This window comes from Pristiophorus japonicus, chromosome 3 (assembly GCF_044704955.1).
Source record: "Pristiophorus japonicus isolate sPriJap1 chromosome 3, sPriJap1.hap1, whole genome shotgun sequence".
NCBI classification, from domain to species: domain Eukaryota; kingdom Metazoa; phylum Chordata; class Chondrichthyes; family Pristiophoridae; genus Pristiophorus; species Pristiophorus japonicus.
Window position 1 is genome coordinate 195,217,525 of NC_091979.1, and position 22,935 is coordinate 195,240,459.

At 43.3% G+C, this 22,935-nt stretch overlaps 1 protein-coding gene across 3 annotated transcripts in view; it reads right to left on the reverse strand.

Annotated features, from left to right (window-relative positions):
- The window catches only part of usp40 (ubiquitin specific peptidase 40), a 227,813-nt gene that overhangs the window by 59,933 nt on the left and 144,945 nt on the right, over positions 1–22,935 (reverse strand). For all 3 annotated transcript variants that reach the window (XM_070876177.1, XM_070876175.1, XM_070876176.1), the window contains exons 18-23: positions 17,863–17,920; positions 7,762–7,815; positions 7,458–7,546; positions 4,064–4,150; positions 1,337–1,373; positions 181–245 (exon numbers count right to left, since the gene is read on the reverse strand). In XM_070876177.1, coding sequence (XP_070732278.1) covers positions 181–245; positions 1,337–1,373; positions 4,064–4,150; positions 7,458–7,546; positions 7,762–7,815; positions 17,863–17,920 — 390 coding nt within the window. The remainder of the gene's footprint in view (positions 1–180; positions 246–1,336; positions 1,374–4,063; positions 4,151–7,457; positions 7,547–7,761; positions 7,816–17,862; positions 17,921–22,935) is intronic.

A 22,935-nucleotide genomic window follows, 5' to 3' on the forward strand; every position in this document is an offset into this window, starting at 1 on the left:
AATTACTGCAAAGTAATTTATAATTTGTGTGACCTTAGCTGCACTTTGATCTTTGGGTGGGTGAAATTGGCACTATTACTAACACTATCACTGGTATCACAATGGTATAATGAGGCAAATGAGTTAGTGTTGTTTATTGTATCTGTGTGGTAGAGCTCAATTTTCACCTCATCAACTTACTTCATCTTTCAAAACCTCTCCAGCATCATAGCACCAGTCAGTTTTCCTTAAGTGCCAATACTCTCCTGTAGATAAAAAGCAAGAGTTTAACAGAACACCCAGCCATGTAAACTTTTAATAGCATCCAGACAACTCCAGAAGCATTAACCTTTCACTAGATGTATGTTTGCTAAGATCGTCTTCGAAAATTACGCTCTCATTGCTGCGAGCTTGCTATGCGATTAATATGTTAATACATTCAGTTTACTGAATTCTTCATTGAATGACATCAGCTCACATAGATAGGGCAATTTCAAGAAAACAGAAAACTGCTGGATGTCTTCCAAGTTGGCAGACTAGAGAAAGAATATTGACTGAGTCTTCAAAATCTTTATTAACTTATCTTCCTACTACTGAATACTTAATATCTGAAGTAGTGTTAGTTCCAAGTAACCACTGCAGATTAAATTCTGGTAATCTTGCGATAATTATGCTGCAAGTTTATTCTTTTTACATGAAAGTCACCCTGCATCAACTAAATGGAACAGACGGATGAACAATGACACAGCTGGGCCACGTGCCTCTGGAATACATGCATTGCAGGAGACAACAGATCATACCTATTCACTTTCACACACAGATTTATACAAATATATACTAGATTACTAACTTCGTCATGTGACTAAAATCCTGGAAATTCTGACATTTTTCAAAATAGTTAAGTAAGATGTAGACTGGGTAATGCAGGTTGGGAAATATAGTTTACCCTTCAACTGAACCACGTGTCAGAACATTCGGTTATATCCCTAAATGTTGGTTCCTCAAGGCAGCATTTAAATAAAACAAGGTCAGAAATCTGGACTGTTACTAATATAAATTTGTGGTTTCACATCTCATTTTAAGCAGAATTCCTAGGAAAATATACCTGCCACTCACAGTCTTATATAATCATGCAGCACAGAAGGAGGCCTTTTGACCCAGTGTGTCTGTGCCAGCTCTTTGCAATTAGTTCCACTTCTATGTTCTTTCCCCATAAACCTGCACATGTTCTCTCCTTCCCATTTTAATAATCCTTTTCCCCTGTACAATTGAAAATTCAAAATATTATAAATAAATCAAGACTGCTATTTAAGTAGTGAGATTACACGCTGAAGAGCACATTGGCATTCTAATATACCTGGCAATCCAGCTTTCTCCAACATGAGCTTCAAGCACTAGAACAAAAGAGACAGCAACCTTGACTTGAGTGAAAAGGCATTTGATACAAGAATAACTTATACTGATATAGCATCTTTAACGTATAAAAACATTCCAAGGCACTCCACAGAGGTGTAATAAAAAAATGATTACGAGTCAAAGGAGCAAGAGGAATGACCAAAAGCTTGATCAAAGACACGGGCTATAATGTCTTAAAAGGCAGAGAGGCAGAGGGGTGGTGAATACTGAAACAGAGAGCAGGGGGGTTGATGAAGAGATGGGCAATATCATGAAGGGATTCATGCACGAGGATGATGACTTAAATCAGAGGCATTGGGGTACCAGGAGCCAATGAAGGTCAGTGAGCACAAGGATGATGGGATAAGTTGGACTTGGTGTAGTACATGTTTGGTTAAGCTGCAATTTGCGTAGCGTGGAGAATGAGACAATCCCAAGAGTTAGCATGCCTCCCAATTACTAAGAATACAGTACAAGCTGCTTTGTGGATCATTAATCAGGAGCTCTGATTCTGAAACACATTAATCAAAGCTATTCCACAAAGCTATGGAACTATTTTGCATCCAGGAAAACATTTTGTGTCTGTTTGTACAGGTGCAGCGCCTAAAATCCGGAACCCTTGGGACTGAGGCCGTTCTGGATTCCGGGCTTTTCCAGACTTTCGATTCGTTTTCTGACATAACGAATCCAGAAACACCTGAGCCCAGGTTCGGGTATTTCTGGATTTCGGAGCATCAGAAAGGGGCCAGGGGGAGGACTCCCGCCGAGAAGCTGTTCGGGCCTTCTGGCCCCGCCGAGGAGGATGTTGTCGGGCCGGGCCCGCCGAGGAGGATACGGTTGGGCGGGCTGGCCCCACTGAGGAGCTGTTAGTGTCAGGTGGAGTCCCGCCGAGGTGGTGTTCAGGCGGGCCCCACCAAGGAGGGCCGGCGAGAAGGCCCCGAGGTAAGGGCAGCAGCGGTGAGGCGAGGCAACGACAGCGAGGCACGAGGTCGGGCCCAGAGGTCGGCAGGGTCGTCGGGTCCGGATTCCAGAACATTTTACGGATTCCAGACGACCCTGCCATCGATTGTCCCGGAGTCCGGATCATTTCCGATTCCGGATTCTCGACGCTACACCTGTAGTCCTGCTCTTATGTGCATTTTAATCATTGCGGAGAATGCAGTGGCTTAGCAAACTGCTCAATTCCCAGCCCAGACCAATGGAATAAAAATCTTCTTCTGCCATTGGCTGAAAGAGTCCTGCATGAATGAGGTGGGCATTCTTAATCTATTGCCAATTGGGTACAGACCTCAGCATAAAACTGTTCCTAACCTGTTACTAATTGCCAATCTGCACTAGAAATGGAAAACATCATACTCGTGCTTCTGAGCTTGGGCAGAGTAGAGAGACCTTCACTCTGTATATAACCTGTACTATACCTGACCTGCTGCTGACACGGAGTCCAAAATGGGAAAATGACTGACATCTTTGATAAGTGTAATAAAAATCATTTGCTTATAAAGTAGAAGCACAAAACTTAAGAGCTACCTTAAGATCCATAAATTTCACTACAGAATACAAGGCACAAACTAAGTACAAAAGCTATGTAGGTTTAGAGCATGGGAGCTCATTAAAGTAACCAGATCCGAGCAATCACTACGGGAAAATATTTTTATTTAATTCTAAATAAAACAGTTAGGAAATACTTGAAAATATCAAAGCACCTTGTAAAATGACAGGAACAAATCAGAAATGATCCCCTCACATTCCATCTTCAAATCCACTACCCACAAACCTACTCTCCACTGCCATGTTGCTCCTCAGTGAGGCATGTCAAAGGAAAGCTCATCTATTTTTAAAATGTAAATATTTTTTGAATTCACTCTTTCTCTCTCCGCCCCCCCCCCCCCACCAACCCCCGCCCACCCGTCCTCTCCAAAAAAAAAACACTACACAGATCCTAGAATTATGCCACAATCGTGGTATCATACTGGAATCTGTGCAATATCATAGAAACATAGAAAATAGGTGCAGGAGTAGGCTATTCGGCCCTTCGAGCCTGCACCAGCATTCAATAAGATCATGGCTGATCATTCATCTCAGTACCCCTTTTCTGCTTTCTCTCCATACCTCTTGATCCCTTTAACCGTAAGGGCCATATCCAACTCCCTCTTGAATATATCTAACGAACTGGCATCAACAACTCTCTGCGGAAGAGAATTCCACAGGTTAACAACTCCTATATAATTTACTATATCCTAGAATATCTAGTAGAGAATAACGAATACCTAGAAGAGAGTTACAAGGGGAATAATTGTTCGGCAAGGATATTAAGTGTTACGGAACTATGGTGGGTAGATAGAGTTTATGATACAGATCAGCCATGATCTAACTGAATGGCAGAACAGGCTCAACGAGAAAAATGACTTACTCCTGTTCCTATGTTCCTCTACATAACCTTTCTTAAAATACTTGTACACTGCTCTGTATTCATTACAAGATTTTATTTATTAGTAAACTTCAATACAATAGCTTTCATTCATGCAATAGAGGTATTGAACATACACATGCAGAATAGAATTTATTCCTTATGCAGGATCCATCATTCATAGAAAAGTCTGAATGTAGTGATATAAAATTCACACAAAAGAACTTTACAATAAAAGTTACAGAAAAATCTCTTGTGGTGTACATCTGCCCATATATTTACCTCTCGGACAGAGATGCTCTGTTCTGCCACAATCTCCATTTCAGGGCTTAAGTGAAGACTGTCTCCAACAGCAAAATACAGGAACAGCTAAAGGGGGAAAAAGTCAATTAAAATGAGTGACACAAAGTACTTTTGCAACGACTCTCAAAGTCTGAGGGAATTCTGGAAAATCTGATACAAATAAACATAGTAGAATATGGCACTTGTGTGTCAACATGCTATGCCACAAAATGCTTAGAGTTGGCTCCTCATGAGCTATTTCTTCAACAAGGAAAAGTAGTAGTAAAGGTATTTTGAACAATTCTTGCATTACTTCTGGGTATAAAGTTCAAGACACCAGGCTATCTAATTGGTCCAGGGAATAGCATGTTGTGCAGGGAGAAATTCCATGAAGATCATTTTAAAAGTCTAATCCAGTAGGATTAAAACGGATGTGAAAAACAAAGAGGCTTAGACTGAATCAATACAGTTAGAGATCAAGATGAAAAAGGGATTGTTACATCAGTGGGGTTGCAATATAAACTCCCTAACTGTGGGAGGGAAATACAAGAGTAAATCTGCAGGCAAATCAGGGGGATGAATAGGAATAATAACATTTTGATTCTAGGAGTCTTTAATTAATCCCTCATTGATTGGGACAGATAAAGTAAATGGAGAATGGGAAATTGAATTCCTAAAATGTATACAGGACTCCATTCTCAAGCATTGTGTGTGTATGCCTACACAGGACAAGGCTTTGCTAGATCTAGTTATGAGTTCAAGTAGATGAGTCATATGTGGGTAAGCATCTTGGGAGTGGTGCCCATAATATATTGTTCAACAATGGAATATGTTTAAAAAAGACATTGGCCCGTATTGCGGTCAGCGGCAAAGCAAAGACGCTTGTCGTTGATCTCGTGATCTCTGGCAAAAACTTGAGGTTTCTCGGCGTGTAATTGATTGTAGTGCTGTGAATAGGGGATTCCCAGAGCGATGCAGCAATGATGTCATCAAGCTGTCTAAGCAGCCAATCACACTGCAGAATTCTCAGACAGCAAACCAAGAAATAAAAAGCAGCTTTTATCCTCAATTTTTAAAAATGTTAACGAGCAAAATAAAGATTGGGACATTCACATGTGGATAAGGTAGAAGTTGAAATATCATGAACAAATTTTTATTTTTTTTAATTGTAATTTTTAACATTATGGAGAAATGTGACATTGCACAAATACCCTGTTAATACCCCAATTATATCTATTCTAACAAGGCTTAACATTTAATAGAATATTTAACAGCGATATTAACGTGGATAAGCTCAGGAATTTCACTGATTACCGACTTTGGGGGCAGCCTGTGTTAGAGCAGTGACTGATTGACTGTAGCCTCAGGATTTCCACGCTTAGATGTGCATGCGCCTAATCCTGAATTGTGGTCAGTTTCAGAGGGGTAATGAAATCCGGGTCATTGCAAAGATTAATAAATACCATTAAAAAAGAAACTACTTGAAGTTTCAGAATGCCGTGGATAAATAAGGAGGTTAAAAACAAACTAAAGTTGAAGATGAGGTCATATGGGGTCTATCGGCATGAAGAAACATAGAAACATAGAAAATAGGTGCAGGAGTAGGCCATTCGGCCCTTCGAGCCCGCACCACCATTCAATAAGATCATGGCTGATCATTCCCTCAGTACCCCTTTCCTGCTTTCTTTCCATATCCCTTTAGCCGTAAGGGCCATATCTAACTCCCTCTTGAATATATCCAGTGAACTGGCATCAACAACTCTCTGAGGTAGGGAATTCCACAGGTTAACAACTCTCTGAGTGAAGAAGTTTCTCCTCATCTCAGTCCTAAATGGCCTACCCCTTATCCTAAGGCTGTGTCCCCTGGTTCTGGACTTCCCCAACATCGGGAACATTCTTCCCGCATCTAACCTGTCCAGTCCCGTCAGAATCTTATACGTTTCTATGAGATCCCCTCTCATCCATCTAAACGCCAGTGTATAAAGGCCCAGTTGATCCAGTCTCTTCTCATATGTCAGTCCAGCTATCCCGAGAATCAGTCTGGTGAATCTTCGCTGCACTCCCTCAATAGCAAGAACGTCCTTCTTCAGATTAGGAGACCAAAACGGAACACAATATTCCAGGTGAGGCCTCACCAAGGCCCTGTACAACTGCAGTAAGACCTCCCTGCTCCTATACTCAAATCCCCTAGCTATGAAGGCCATTTGCCTTCTTCACCGCCTGCTGTACCTGCATGCCAACTTTCAATGACTGATGAGGTGTTAATAACACAATGAAGTGCTACTAGCGCTGTTTAAAGTCTATTAACAAAGATAACTGGGGTAATTGCTACAAATTATAAACGTCTGGTCACTAAAGATGAAAGTGAGAGATATACAGCCTTTCTGACGAAAGGTCATTGACCTGAAACGTTAAGTCTGTTTGTCTTTCCACAGATGCTGCCTGACCAGCTGAGTATTTCCAGCATTTTCTGTTATTTATTTATTATTTATTCTTCTTATTGTTTTTCGTAGCGGTTTGTTACAACTGAATGGCTTGCTAGGCCATTTCAGAGGGTTGTTAAGAGTCAACTACATTGCTGTGGGTCTGGAGTCGCCATATCGGCCAGACTGGGTAAAGACAGCAAATTTCCTATCTAAAGGACATTAGTGAACCAGATGCGTTTTACGACAATCTGACAATTTTGTTTTTATATTTGTTTCATTATCACCTTCTTTTGCTCTGCACATCATCACCTTTGTCATTTAAATCACTCCTGCCATCCACCCTATTCCACATCTTTCTCTTTGTTCTTTTCCTGCCTCCATTTTCTCCTTTTTTTATTTGCTTAAAAGCTGTTCATCTCCAACATCTGCCCAGTCTGATAAAAGGTCATCGACCTGAAACATTAACTCTGTTCATCTCTCTCTCTCCACAGATGCTGCCCGACCTGCAGAGCACTTCCAGCATTTTCTGTTTTATTTCACATTTCCAGCATCTGCTGTATTTTGCTTTTTTAGATCATTGTATGCTGGTTTTCTAGGCTATATGGGTAGAGTTTAAGGAGGCATCTTGTATGTGCTATTTGACCTCCTCACATTGGGCACGTGAATTCTGTATGCAGCATCACACCAGAGAATTTCAGTGGTACTTTTAATTCAGTTCTGCTTTAAAATTAAATGTTTTAGTTTCTTTAAATGTAGCCCAAAACTCCCAAAACATAGTTTAAACGTAATTCTCCTACAGGTAGCAATAAATGAGTCAGGGAATAGGTACAACATTAATAGATTAAATTTAAGATTAATAGCTACAACTGATGCCCAATTAAGAATATATTCTTAGCAATGATAGTTTTAAATGGAAAAAATGGCACCTGCCAATATATACAGGAAACAGCCCTGACCTCGCTTCTTACCTGTGTGTCTGTTGGAGTATGGCCAGGACAAAGTGCCAAGCTGCTTCCTGTTTTCAATCCAATGCCCTTCACAGTCAAATCTTCGCAGACTATAGATAAAAAGGGAACATGCAATAAGATGGAAACAGATGTTGAGGGGGGGTTAGAAGATATAATTGTGTATGACTGCAAGCTTTAAAGCAGGAGAATTCACTGATGAGAAATCAAATCAAGCAGAAATTCAGGACACAGGAAAGATTCCTAAAATGTAACCCTTATACGGGCCACTGCAATAGTACTACACTGTCTGGAGGGAATCACCCACCTGGAGGGAGGAGTTTTCCAGTTCTGTCAATTGGTCTCAAACACGTTCCATCTTCTGTAAAATAGAGAAATGCCAAATTAACCAGATCAACATATAGCAGTTATCAACAGACACACAAAAAGCTGATGTTTTAACTCAAATTTATTTGCAAAAAGATTCAATTTATATCTCTATTCCGAACTGTCTAGTTGATAAATCTACTGCTGAATATGAAATGGAACCATACAGTAAGAAGATTCCATTAGATTCCCAGACTGGCTGAGTGAGCAGATCTTAGCTAAAGTAGCAGGAAGAAAGAAAGAACGAACTTGCATTTATATAACGCCTCTCATGACCTCAGGATGTCCCAAAACACCTTACAACCAATTAAATACTTCTGGATTATAGTCACTGTTGTAATGTAGGAAACGTGGCAGCCAATTTGCACACGGCAAGTCCTACAAACAAAAAGAGCGGGAGCCGGAAAGGAGCGGGCAGTTTAAAAAGAGCGGGAGCTGGAGAGAAGTGGGCAGTTTAAAAAGAACGGGAACTGGAGAGTCGCAGGAGTGGCGGAGGTCGGAGCGAAGTAAGTTGGGAGTAGCGAGGCCCATAAAAGGGGGCCCAGCAGTCGGAGAAGCCAGCTGGTGCAGGGGCAGAAGGTAAACAAAGAAGTAAAAATAAATCGAAGTGTGACGTCACAGCCAAGCGGGTAAGTGATTGGCTGGTGGATTGGTGAGTATTTAATCTTTTTCGTTTTCTTTTATCAGTAAGAAACCTTTGGTGTGGTTATCAATTCGGTTAATTTAAGGGTTAAGTCATGGCAGGAGAACCCAGGCCCGTGTCATGCTCCTCCTGTACTATGTGGGAAGTCAGGGATGCTTACAGTGTCCTTGACAACGACATGTGCAGGAAGTATATCCAGCTGCAGCTCCTGACAGACCGCATTGCGGCACTGGAGCTGTGCATGGATTCACTCTGGAGCATCCGCGATGCTGAGAATATCGTGAATAGCACATTTAGTGAGTTGGTCACACCGCAGGTAAAGGTTACACAGGCAGATAGGGAATGGGTGACCATCAGGCAGAGCAGTGGAATGAAGGTAGTGCAGGGGTCACCTGCGGTCATCGCCCTCCAAAACAGAAACACCACCTTGGGTACTGTTGGGGGAGATGACTGATCGGAGGAAGGCAGCAGCAGCCAAGTCCATGGCACCAGGGGTGGCTCTGCTGCACAGGAGGGCAGGAAAAAGAGTGGGAGAGCTATAGTGATAGGGGATTCCATTGCAAGAGGAATAGATAGGCGTTTCTGCGGCCGCAAACGAGACTCCAGGATGGTATGTTGCCTCCCTGGTGCAAGGGTCAAGGATGTCTCGGAGCGGGTGCAGGACATTTTGGAGGGGGGAGGGTAAACAGCCAGTTGTCGTGATGCATATAGGTACCAACGATATAGGAAAAAAAACGGGATGAGGTCCTACAAGATGAATTTAGGAAGCTAGGAGCTAAATTAAAAAGTAGGACCTCAAAAGTAGTAATCTCAGGATTGCTACCAGTGCCATGTGCTAGTCAGAGTAGGAATCGCAGGATAGCTCAGATGAATATGTGGCTTGAGGAGTGGTGTAGAAGGGAGGGATTCAAATTCCTGGGACAATGGGCCCAAGTTTCCACAAGAAAAAAAACGGGCGCCCCTCCGAGCTGGCGCCTAAAAAAATCCTCGGTAGTCTGCACCTACTTACAGGTCCTCTGGCCCTTGGCGCAGTCAGCACGAGCTGTGGGGGGGTGGAGCCAGGTCCCGGCGCTGAAAACAGTGCCGGGACCTCTGCACATGCGCGCTACAGTCGGCACGCAAGTGCAGTAGCTCCAGGCGCCGAACTGTGTGGGAGGGGCCCGAAGCACGCAGCCCCTAGCCCTGGCCCAATGGCCTCACTGGGGCTCCTCCCACGGCCAGCTCCTGCTCCCCGCCTGACCAGACCCAACACTCGCTCCCCACCACCCCCCCCCCCCCCGCCCGCCGACCAGACCCGACCCGACATCCGTTCCCCCGCCCCGACCCGACACCTGCTCCCCCCCCCCCCCGCGACTGACCCGACCCGCGCTCCTGTTCCCCGACCCGACGCCGCCCCCTCTCTCTCTCTCTCTCCCCCTCCCTCTCTCTCCCCCTCTCCTCCCTCCCCTCTCTCTCCCTCACTCCCTCCCCCCCCCTCTCTCTCTCCTCCCCCCTCTCTCTCTCCTCTCTCCACCCCCCTCTCTCTCTCTCTCTCTCTCCCCCTCCCGCTCAGCGGCACGAACGGCTGCAGAATTTTCCCTGGCTGAAGCACTTTCACACAGGTAGGAAGATGGTTTATTTAATCTTTTCGTGGCTTATAAATGTTTATTCAGGTTGGATTTATTTGTATAATATTTGTAGAAGTATAAATAAGGATTTATTGTCGAATTTAATGAGTTCCCTTCCCCTCCCCTCCCCCCCACCTCGTTCTGGACGCCTAATTTGTAACCTGCGCCTGATTTTTTAATGTGTAGAACAGGTTTTTTCAGTTCTACAAAAATCTTCACTGGCTCCATTCTACTTTAGTTTGGAGTACATTTTCACTGTGGAAACTTTGAAATCAGGCGTCAGTGGTCGGACACGCCCCCTTTTGAAGAAAAAATTCTGTTCTAAACTAGAACTGTTCTACCTGACTAGAACTGCAGAATCAAAAATGTGGAGAATTGCGATTTCTAAAATAGTCCGTTCTCCACCAGTTGCTCCTAAAAATCAGGCGCGAATCATGTGGAAACTTGGGCCCATTGGAACCGGTTCTGGGGGAGGTGCAACCAGTACAAACCAGACGGTCTGCACCTGGGCAGGACCGGAACCGATGTACTAGGCAGAGTGTTTACTAGTGCCGATGGGGAGGGTTTCAACTAAAATGGCAGGAGGATGGGATTCTATGCCGGGAGGCAGAGGGAAGTTAAAATGGGGGCAGAAGCAAAAGGTAGGAAGGAGAAAAGCAAGAGTGGAGGGCAGAGAAACATAGAAAATAGGTGCAGGAGGAGGCCATTCGGCCCTTCGAGCCTGCACCACCATTCAATAAGATCATTCCTTCAGTACCCCTTTCCTGCTTTCTCTCCATACCCCTTGATTCCCTGAACTGTAAGGGCCATATCTAACTCCCTTTTGAATATATCCAATGAACTGGCATCAACAAAACTCTGCGGCAGGAAATTCAACAGGTCAACAACTCTCTGAGTGAAGAGGTTTCTCCTCATCTCAGTCCTAAATGGCCTACCCCTTATCCGAAGACTATGTCCCCTGGTTCTGGACTTCCCCAACATCGAGAACATTCTTCCCGCATCTAACCTGTCCAGTCCCGTCAGAATCTTATATGTTTCTATGAGATCCCCTCTCATCCTTCTAAACGCCAGTGAATAAAAGCCCAGTTGATCCAGTCTCTCCTCATATGACAGCCCAGCCATCCCTGGAATCAGTCTGGTGAACCTTCGCTGCACTCCCTCAATAGCAAGAACGTCCTTTCTCAGACTAGGAAACCAAAACTGAACACAATATTCCAGGTGAGGCCTCACTAAGGCCCTGTACAACTGCAGTAAGACTTCCCTGCTCCTATATTCAAATCCCCTAGCTATGAAGGCCAACATACCATTTGCCCTCTTTACTGCCTGCTGTACCTGCGTGCCCACTTTCAGTGACTGATGAATCATGACACCCAGGTCTCGTTGCACCTCCCCTTTTTCTAGTCTGCCTCCATTCAGATAATATTCTGCCTTCGTGTTTTTGTCCCCAAAATGGATAACCTCACATTTATCCACATTATACTGCATCTGCCATGTATTTGCCCACTCACCTAATCTGTCCAAGTCACCCTGCAGCCTCTTAGCGTCCTCCTCACAGCTCACACCGTCACCCAGTTTAGTGTCATCCGCAAACTTGGAGATATTACACTCTATTCCTTCATCCAAATCGTTAATGTATATTGTAAAGAGCTGGGGTCCCATCACTGAGCCCTGGGGCATCCCACTAGGAACTGCCTGCCATTCTGAAAAGGACCCGATTATCCCGACTCTCTGCTTTCTGTCTGCCAACCAGTTCTCTATCCATGTCAGTACATTACCCCCAATACCATGCGCTTTGATTCTGTACATCAATCTCTTGTGTGGGACCTTTTCAAAAGCCTTTTGAAAGTCCAAATACACCACATCCACTGGTTCTCCCTTGTCCACTCTACTAGTTACATCCTCAAAAAATTCCAGAAGATTCGTCAAGCATAATTTCCTTTCCTGTCCGATCCTGTCACTGCTTTCCAACTGAGCTGCTATTTCATCCTTAATGATTGATTCCAACATTTTCCCCACTACTGATGTCAGGCTAACCGGTCAATAATTACTCACTTTCTCTCTCCCTCCTTTTTTAAAAAGTGCCGTTACATTAGCTACCCTCCAGTCCATAGGAACTGATCCAGAGTCGATAGATTGTTGGAAAATGATCACCAATGCATCCACTATTTCTAGGGCCACTTCCTTAAGTACTCTGGGATGCAGACTATCAGGACCCGGGGATTTATCGGCCTTTAATCCCATCAATTTCCCTAACACAATTTCCCGCCTAATAAGGATATCTTTCAGTTCCTCATTCTCACTAGACCCACTGCCCCCAGTACATTCGGAAGATTATTTGTAGCTTCCTTTGTGAAGACAGAACCGAAGTATTGGTTCAATTGGTCTGCCATTTCTTTGTTCCCCATTATAAATTCGCCTGAATCCGACTGCAAGGGACCTACGTTTGTCTTCACTAATCTTTTTCTCTTCACATATTTATAGAAGCTTTTGCAGTCAGTTTTTATGTTCCCTGCAAGCTTCCTCTCGTACTCTATTTTCCCCTTCTTAATTAAACCCTTAGTCCTCCTCTGTTGAATTCTAAATTTCTCCCAGTCCTCAGGTTTGTTGCTTTTTCTAGCCAATTTATATGCCTCTTCCTTGGTTTTAACACTATCCTTATTTTTCCCTTGTTAGCCATGGTTGAGCCACCTTCCCAGTTTTATTTTTACTTCAGACAGGGATGTACAATTGCTGAAGTTCATCCATGTGATCTTTAAATGTCTGCTATTACTTATCCACCGTCAACCCTTTAAGTATCTTCTGCCAGTCTATTCTAGCCAATTCACACCTCATACCGTCCTTAAGTTCAGGACCCTAGTTTCCGAATTAACTTTGTCACTCTCTATCTTATTAAGGAATTCTACCATATTATGGTCACTTTTCCCCAAAGGGCCTCGCATAACAAGATTGCTAATTAGTCCCTTCTCATTACACATCCACCAGTCTAGGATGGCCAGCTCCCTGGTTGGTTCCTCGACATATTGGTCTAGAAAACCATCCCTAATACACTCCAGGATATCCTCCTCCACCACATTGCTACCAGTTAGGTTAGCCCAATCTATATGTAGATTAAAGTCGCCCATGATTATTGCTGTACCTTTATTGCACACATCCCTTATTTCTTGTTTGATACTGTCCCCAACCTCACTACTACTATTTGGTGGTCTATACACAACTCCCACTAGCGTTTTCTGCCCTTTGGAATTCCGCAGCTCCACCCATACTGATTCCACATCATCCAGGCTAATGTCCTTCCTTACAACTGCATTGATTTCCTCTTTAATCAGCAACGCCACCCCGCCTCCTTTTCCTTTCTGTCTATCCTTCCTAAATGCTGAATACCCTTGGATGTTGAGTTCCCAGCCTTGGTCACCCTGGAGCCATGTCTCCGTTATGCCAATCACATCGTATCTGTTAACTGCTATCTGCGCAGTTAATTCATCCACCTTATTCCGAATACTCCTCGCATTGAGGCACAGAGCCTTCAGGCTTGTCTTTTTAACACACTTTGCCTCTTTTGAATCTTGCTGTAATGTAGCCCTTTTTGCTTTTTGCCTTCGGTTTCTCTACCCTCCACTTTTACTATTCTCCTTTCTATCTTTTGTTTCTGCCCCCCTTCTATTTCCCTCTGTCTCCCTGCATAGGTTCCCATCCCCCTGCCATATTAGTTTAACTCCTCCCTAACAGCACAAGCAAACACTCCCCCCTCGGACATTGATTCCGATCCTGCCCAGGAGCAGACCGTCCGGTTTGTACTGGTCCCACCTCCCCCAGAACCGGTTCCAATGTCCCAGGAATTTGAATCCCTCCCTTCTGCACCATTTCTCAAGCCACGTATTCATCTGAGCTATCCTGCGATTCCTACTCTGACTAGCACGTGGCACTGGTAGCAATCCTGAGATTACTACTTTTGAGGTCCTACTTGAGAAATCAAGGGCAAAAATAAAAAAGGGCCTCATTACAACCTAAGTCTAAAAGGAGAAAGAGTGTTAAAAAAACAAGCCTGAAGCCTTTGAGTCTCAATGCGAGGTTCATTCGTAATAAGGTGGATGAATTGACTGCGCATATAACGGGTATGGATATGATGTAATTGGGATTACGCAGACATGGCTCCAAGATAAACAAGGCTGGGAACTCAACATCCAGGGGTATCCAATATTCGGGAAAGACAGACAGGAAGGAAAAGGAGGTGGGGTAGCGTTACTGGTTAAAGAGGAGATTAACGCAATAGTAAGGAAGGACATGAGCGTGGATGACGTGGAATCTATATGGGTAGAGCTGCGAAACATCAAAGGGCAGTAAACGTTAGTGGGAGTTGTGTACAGACCATCAAACAGTCGTAGGGAGGTTGGGGATGGCATCAAACAGGAAATTAGGGACCATGCAATAAGGGTACAGCAATTATCATGGGTGACTTTAATCTACATATTGATTGGGCTAACCAAACTGGTAGCAATACTGTGGAGAAGGATTTCCTGAAGTGTAAAAGGGATGGCTTTCTAGACCAATATGTCGAGGAACCAACGAGAGAGCAGGTCATCCTAGACTGCGTCTTGTGTAACGAGAGAGGATTAATTAGCAATCTGGTTGTGCGGGGCGGGACCCCTTGGGGAAGCGTGACCATAATATGGTAGAATTCTTCATTAAGATGGAGAATGACAGTTAATTCAGAGACTAGAGTCTTGAACTTAAAGAAAGGAAACTTCGACGGTATGAGACGTGAATTGGCTACGATAGACTGGAGAATGATACTTAAAGGGTTGACAGTGGATAGGCAATGGCAGACATTTAAATATCACATGGATGAACTACAACAATTGTACATCCCTGTGTGGCATAAGAATAAAAAAGAGAAGGTGGCTCAACGTGGCTCACAAGGGAAATTAGGGAAAGTGTTAAATCCAAGGAAGAGGCATATAAATTTGCCAGAAAAAGCAGCAAACCTGAGGACTGGGAGAAATTTAGAATTTAGCAGAGGAGGACTAAGGGTTTAATTAGGAGGGGGAAAATAGAGTATGAGAGTAAGCTTGCAGGGAAAATAAAAACTGACTGCAAAAGCTTCAATAGATAGGTGAAGAGAAAAAGATTAGTGAAGACTAATGTAGGTCCCTTGCAGTCAGAATCAGGTGAATTCATAATGGGGAACAAGGAAATGGCAGACCAATTGAACCAATACTTTGGTTCTGTCTTCACGAAGCAAGACACGAATAACCTCCCAAAAATACTAGGGGACCGAGGGTCCAGCGAGAAGGGGGAACTGAGGGAAATCATTATTAGTCAGGAAATGTTGTTAGGGAAATTGAAGGGACTGAAGGCCGATAAATCCCCAGGGCCTGATAGTCTGCATCCCAGAGTACTTAAGGAAGTGGCCCTAGAAATAGTGGATGCATTGGTGGTCATTTTCCAACATTTCATGGACTCTTGTTCAGTTGCTATGGATTGGAGGGTAGCTAATGTAACGCCACTTTTTAAAAAAGGAGGGAGAGAGAAAACAGGGAATTATAGACCGGTTAGCCTGACATCGGTGGTGGGGAAAATGCTGGAATCAATTTATTAAAGATGTAATAGCAGCGCATTTGGAAAGCAGTGACAGGATCGGTCGAAGTCAGCATGGATTTATGAAAGGGAAATTGCTTAACAAATCTTTGAGCTTTTTGAGGATGTAAGGTAGAGTGGATAAGAGAGAACCAGTGGATGTGGTATACTTTCCAAAAGGCTTTTGACAAGATCCCACACAAGAGATTAGTGCACAAAATTGAGGCACATGGTATTGGGGTAATATATTGATGTGGATAGAGAACTGGTTGGCAGACAGGAAGCAAAGAGTGGGAATAAACGGGTCCTTTTCAGAATGGCAGGCAGTGACTAGTGGGGTGCCGCAGGGTTCAGTGCTGGGACCCCAGCTATTTACAATATACATTAATGATTTGGATGAAGGGATTGAATGTAATATCTCCAAGTTTGCAGATGACACTAAGCTGGGTGGTGGCAGTGCGAGCTGCGAAGAGGATGCTAGGAGGCTGCAGGGGGACTTGGACAGGTTAGGTGAATGGGCAAATGCATGGCAGATTCAGTATAATGTGGATAAGTGTGAGGTTATCCACTTTGGTGGCAAAAACAGGAAGGCAGATTATTATCTGAATGGTGACAGATTAGTAAAAGGGGAGGTGCAACGAGACCTGAGTATCATGGTACATCAGTCATTGAAGGTAGGCATGCAGGTACAGCAGGCAGTAAAGAAAGCAAATGGCATGCTGGCCTTCATAGCGAGTGGGTTTGAGTATAGAAGCAGGGAGGTCTTACTGCAGTTGTACAGGGCCTTGGTAAGACCATACCTTGAGTACTGTGTGCAGTTTTGGTCTCCTAATCTGAGGAAGGACATTCTTGCTATAGAGGGAGTGCAGCGAAGGTTTACCAGACTGATTCCCGGGATGACAGGACTGATATATGAAGAAAAATTGGATCGACTAGGCTTATATTCAGTGGAATTTCGAAGAATGAGAGGGGATCTCATGGAAACATATAACATTTTGATGGGATTGGACAGGTTAGATGCAGGAAGAATGTTCCCGACGTTGGAGAAGTCCAGAACCAGGAGTCACAGTCTCAGGATAAGGGGTAAGCCATTTAGGACCCAGATGAGGAGAAACTTCTTCACTCACGAGAATTACGAACCTGTGGAATTCTCTACCACAGAAAGTTGCTGAGGCCAGTTCGTTAGATACATTCAAAAGGGAATTAGATGTGGCCCTTACGGCTAAAGGGATCAAGGGGTATGGAGAGAAAGCAGGAAAGTAGGTACTCAAGTTGCATGATCAGCCATGATCTTATTGAATGGTGGTGCAGGCTCGAAGGGCCGAATGGCCTACTCCTGCACCTATTTTCTATATTTCGAAGACCAGATAATCTGTTTCAGTCGGGTGTTACACTGGTTCAGGTAACATCCCTAGATCATGCAAGAGAAAATCAGCCATGATTTGTGCTCCTAATTTGAGTGTGTTTCTACTTGTGAGGGATGAGGAAAAACTAGAGACCATCAATAGTCACCAAGAAATCAAATAGGGAATACAGAAGAAACTTCTTTACCAAGAGAGTGGTGATAATGTGGAATTCTCTACCACAGGGATTGGTTGAAGCGAATAGTATAAATAGATTTAAGGGGAGGCAAAATAAACATATGAGGGAGGTGGTGATAGAGGATTATGCTGATAAGAGTTAGATGAAGACGGGAGGAGGCTGGAGTGGACCATAAACGCCGCCATGTATTGGGCTGAATGGCCTGTTTCTGTGCTGTATATCCTATGCACTTTTATATAATCTAATTGTTACCCAGAGTCTCCCTGCTGAAAGTACAGGTGTATAGGTGTCAGGAAAGGCAGAATCAGGCTGGGCGGTCATGATCCATGTACAGTTAAATCGACTGAGGTGCTCAAAAACATCTTTAGCACAGGAAGAGACAACTTTTTTGCCCATGAGCAATGTATAGGCAGATCAACCAGTATGTAATATAGTATTTTAATAGTGTGATATCAAGCAGTAGAACGGCATTTATTTCTTCTTGTGGTATCCAATTGCATTGTTAACAGTTCATTGAGTGCTTAGACATGAGCAAATCCAGCACCACTCATTCTACATTGAATCGCTACAAATAAGATTAAAAATTATCTGCAGCTGGTCTCAGATGGCAAGATAAGTGTTATCTTAGGGGCAGGGAGATAAAGAAAATACCATGACCTTTAAAACTATACTTTACCTTGTTCGTCTTTCAGCTTTAACTTTTCAATGGCATTAGCCTTGATTTCCGAAACCAACTGGAACAAAAAAAACAAAGCCATAACTGTCTTTAACGAAGAATTCACATATATATATAATGACAGTAACAACTTGCATTTATATAGCACCTTTAACATAATAAAACACACAGGAGAGTTAGCAGATATCTGACATTGAGCCACATAGGATCATATTAAGACAGGTGATCAAAAGCTTGGTCAAAGAAGTAGGTTTAAAGGAGCATCTTAAAGGAGGAGAGATGGAGGGGCAGAAAGGTTATCATTGTGTTATTACATTCTTTACAGGCACAGCATACTGCATTTCAGATAACAGGGTTTATTTATATGGTTATTGTGTTGTGCACTAGTTCGACAGAAAATTGAAATACAGTAGTAATTGTGCAACAAGTTATACTGTAAGCAAGTGTGCAATTTGGGCGTGAATAATAGAATTTCAAATCAGAAATCATTTTAACTTAACTAAATGTATAGGGCTGGTAACAAGGAAACACTCCTACTCCAGTTGGGCCCAAGTTTCGGGTGGAGTTTTGGAGCAACTACTTTAGTTTGGAGTATCTTAGAAATCGCAATTCTCGGCATTTAGTTTGCTCCAGTTCTAGTGAGTTAGTTTAGTTTTGTTTTAGTTCAGTTTTATTTTCAAAAAGGGGGGTGTGTCCAGCCACTTAGGTCTGTTTTGCAAGTTTAGGCCACGAAAACTTACTCCAAACTAACTTAGAATGGAAGAAGTATCCACTTTTGTAAGTTCTGAAAAACCTTACCTAAGTTAAGTTCAGTGCAGGTAGCCAGAGACGGGGGGTGGGAAGCATTAAATACAAAGGACTAAAGCATTAAACACATCACTTAAAATGGCTTAAAACCTCTTGCGATGATACTTTGCCTTATATTTGCTGAGTGAGGACAATTGTTTCTCTTTTTATAAATAAGCAAGTGTAGGCTACCGGCTGAGGTGGACACATCAACATCAACAAGGGTGGGGAGCGGGGAAGGGAAGTTAGAGGATTTTCCAAAGCACTAAACACCTTCACGACAACATTAAAGAAGCATAAGTACATTTAAAGCACTAAGCACTAAACAAAGCAGTACATTTAAAGCACCAAGCACTAAACGAAGCACAAAAAGTAATAAGCAATGAATTAACAAATAAAAAATAGAAGGAACCTTGCACCTAAAGCACCAAGACCAAAGTAATAAGCAACCAATCAATAACAAATAAAAATAGAAGTCCTACCTTTATGTGAAGGGAAGGTGTTTCTGTCCATGTCTCTCTATGTCTCTTGTCAGTGTGTCTCTCTCTGTCTCTGTCAGTGTCTCTCTGTGTTTCTGTCAGTGAGGGGTGGGGGGAGAAGGGATGGAGGGGGGAGGAGGATGGAGGGGGGAGGGGTTGGAGGGGGGAGGGGTTGGAGGGGGGGAGGGAGGAAGGTGGGGAGGAGGAAGGTGGGGAAGAGAGGGGGGAAGGAGGAGGGGGAAAGGGGAGGGGGGAAGGGTTGAACATGAGGAAGGGCGGGAGGCTGAACGGAGGCTAAATGCCTCCTTTGAGTGCTCAGTGTGATGTGCCAATTCCACTTGTTTGCTGGAAATGCATAACTTTTTATGGCTTCACATTACTTTCAGATTGCATCGCTGGAAGCAGAACCCATCAATTGGCTGCTTTGTGGCAGAACTTTTGCTCCAAATTTACAACAACATGAATCTAATATGATAATTCTAGTACAGCAAAGGCATAACTCTATTGAACCTGGGTTATACCTGACCATGGGGGTGCTTGTAGCTGAAATTGGAACTGCAAATCCTAGCCACCGATGTGAAGAAGCTGCATCGTGGTTTTGCAGTCTTAATTATATTAAGAGTTTCTGTTCCTCGCAAAGCTATATAAAACATTAATTGACTTTCATTTCGGGAAAGAAAGATGTACATACTTTGTGTAAATGTGCATTTATTACAATACCGTTTTTAACAGGTAATTAGGTGCAATCATCAAATTTGCATGCTAGCTATAAAAGTATATTGAAGTGTTCAAGAATCTAGTGTAATTTTCTGCCATTAGCATTTATGATTTATTCCTAGTTATAATACCATGTCCCCAAAATCTATGTTCCTCCAGTGGGATTTCTAGTGCAGGAAGTAAAGCTTTCTTCCGCTGTGATCGCTAGCTGTGAAATCTCACTGTGTACTGAGCCAAATAGTAACTTACAATGCATGCGATTGCTTGTTAAATTGGCCAACGCAGGTACTTTCTGGGAATTCCTGCTGCTCAATGAATTGCGAGACTTGTATAAAAGCTGCTGCAGCAAAGAAGGGATGGCTTTGTCTTGCTTCCCAAAGGTGCATGGAGTTGATTCACCTGTGTAGCAATTTAAGCCACCAAACTAGTTGTTACATACATATCAACGCAAATTTTTAAAAATTAATTTCTTCTCAAAGCATAAACCCAACTATTGGCAGGCATTGAGCAGAGATAAAGCACTTAATTGCAGAAAGAAAGAGGTGGGGTGAACGGAGTTTGAATGCGGGGGCGGGAGGGGGGTGCGGGGAGGGAAAAGAGACTGAATGCGGCAGCGGGCTTGCTGATGACTGAGCCCATTCGGCCTGGGCACACTCTAGCGCGCATGTGCAGAGGTCCCGGCACTGTTTTCAGCGCCAGGACCTGGCTCCATCCCCCTGCTAACTGCGATACTACTAGCTCCGCCCCCCTCAGACTCCGATGCGTCACACCACGCTCTTGGAGGATCCAAAGAATTCCAAGGTAGGATTTCGGCGCACTTTTTTTCGTAAACAGCAGACTTAACTGACGGAGGTGCGCTGTTCTAATCAACATCCGAAACTTGGGCCCAATGGAACTGTAGCTGTGCACTGCAAATCTATCAAGTATCTGCCGATGGCTCTGTTGTTAAAGGCTATCTACAACTAAGCCATACACACCAGGTTTGAAGGACAATGTATGGTGAGTTAGCTGACCTTAGTCATGGATGCAGCTGGCAAACCTCAATTGTGAATATACAAAGAGGAAGTGTGAGGTAATGCATTTGGTAAGTGTTAACGAGGCAAGGGAATGCACAATAAATGATAGGACACTGAGAAGTGTAGAGAAACAAAGGGACCTTCGAATGTTTGTCCACAGATCTCTGAAGGTAGCATAAGGTGGTTAAGAAGGCATACAGGATACTTTCCTTTATTAGCTGAGACATAGAATATAAGAGCAGGGAAGCTATGCTTGAACTGTATAAAACACTAGTTAGGCCACAGCTAGATTACAGTGTATAGTTCCGGTCACCATATCACAGGAACGATGTGATTGCACTGGAGTGGGTACAGAGGAGATTTACGAGGATGCTGCCAGGACTGGATAATTTTAGCTATGAGGAAAATTTGGATAGGCTGGGGTTGTTTTCTTTGGAACAATTGATGTCCAGTGAACCCTGCTAGAAAGAGCACGTTGCGGGGAGAACAGGACTACATTCAGCTTTGGTGCTGCTACAGTCTGTACTCATTTGGGTGAGATTCTGGAAAGTAGGTACCTGCACAAGTCTACAGGGGAGCGGGGGAACGGAACCATACAAAAAAAAGGCTTTCATATGTCCAGAGCAACTAGATTCAAATCAGTGTAAAAACATGCCAATGATATCCAATTCCATCAGGTGTTTTGTCCTTTTAATTTCCTTGCTGTGCAGCCTTTTACTTACACTATGGATACCAGGATAGGCATGCTTCCAAAACAGTGTTTACTTGCTTTCTCTCATTGGAATAATTGAATAGTAGCAAGTCCCACAGTTTGGTGGACTGTGGGGGGAAAAAGAAGAGGGAGTAGAAGGATTAAAAAGTACCACCGTTCCATTTTTTTTAATACTGCATTACGTGTGCTGTTTTGGTCCAATATTCACAGTAATGCAAACAGTAGCCTCACCACACGACACAGAATTACAGAAACAGGCCACTTGGTCTACTAGTCTATGTTGGTATTTATCCTCGACACAAGTAGTAATCCTAATCCCATGTGCCCATCCCATTGATATTGCCTCTGTTTGAATCGTTAACTTCAGTACTGCATTCCATAGCCTCACAATTCCTCTGTTCTGATGAAAAACTACACTGTAATGCATTTTGCTTTTTATCTGAGTCAGCAAGCAAGACAATGGCATAATAATGCAGTATGAATGCTGCATAACAGATGCATTACTAGAATCAGATTCCTGGTAGCAACTACAGATTTAAGTAGGGAGTTGTATTCTATAAAGCAACGTGAAAATTCACCAAATTTTTAATGTTGCTTTATAGAATATAACCCACCAAAACCGTCTCAAGGTGTAAAACAATGCGCATTGGTGATCTTAGTGATTCTATGTCTTAAGATGCCATTAGAGAGAGATGATGCAGTGGGGGTAAAAGACTGGACACATTATCGATCTCCAAAATTTAGGAGTGACCAACACAAGCCTCACAGGCCACAAGTAGAGCTTCTATTCCTGAAGTGTTGCTCTTTCCACTCTATTCAACTGCTTAGTGGCATGATTTCTCCACTAAAATTAGCTGAACTGTCACGAGGTTACATAGAATTACATGGAATTACAGGACTACAGCACAAAACAAGCCATTTGGCCCAAATGTTTATGCTAGTGTTTATGCTTCACACAAGCCTCCTCCCACCCTACTTCATCCAACCCTATCAGCATAACCCTCTAGTTTTTCTCTTCCCCACAAGTGAGATACGGTGGCATACCGGTTATGTTACTGGACTAGTAATCAAGAGGTCTGGACTAATGATCCGGTTACATGAGTTCAAATCCCACCATGGGGAGTATAAATTTAAATAATTGAATAAATCTGGAATTAAAAAGCTAGTATCAGGGACGGTAAAATTATCAGATTGTTGTAAAAACTCATCTGGTTCACTAATGTCCTTTAGGAAAGGAAATCTGCTGGCCTATATGTGACTCCAGACCCACAGCAATGTGGTTAACTCTTAACTGCCCTCTGAAATCGCCATGCAAAACTGGGCGGACCAACCTTGGCACCAGATTCGGGCACAACAACGGCAC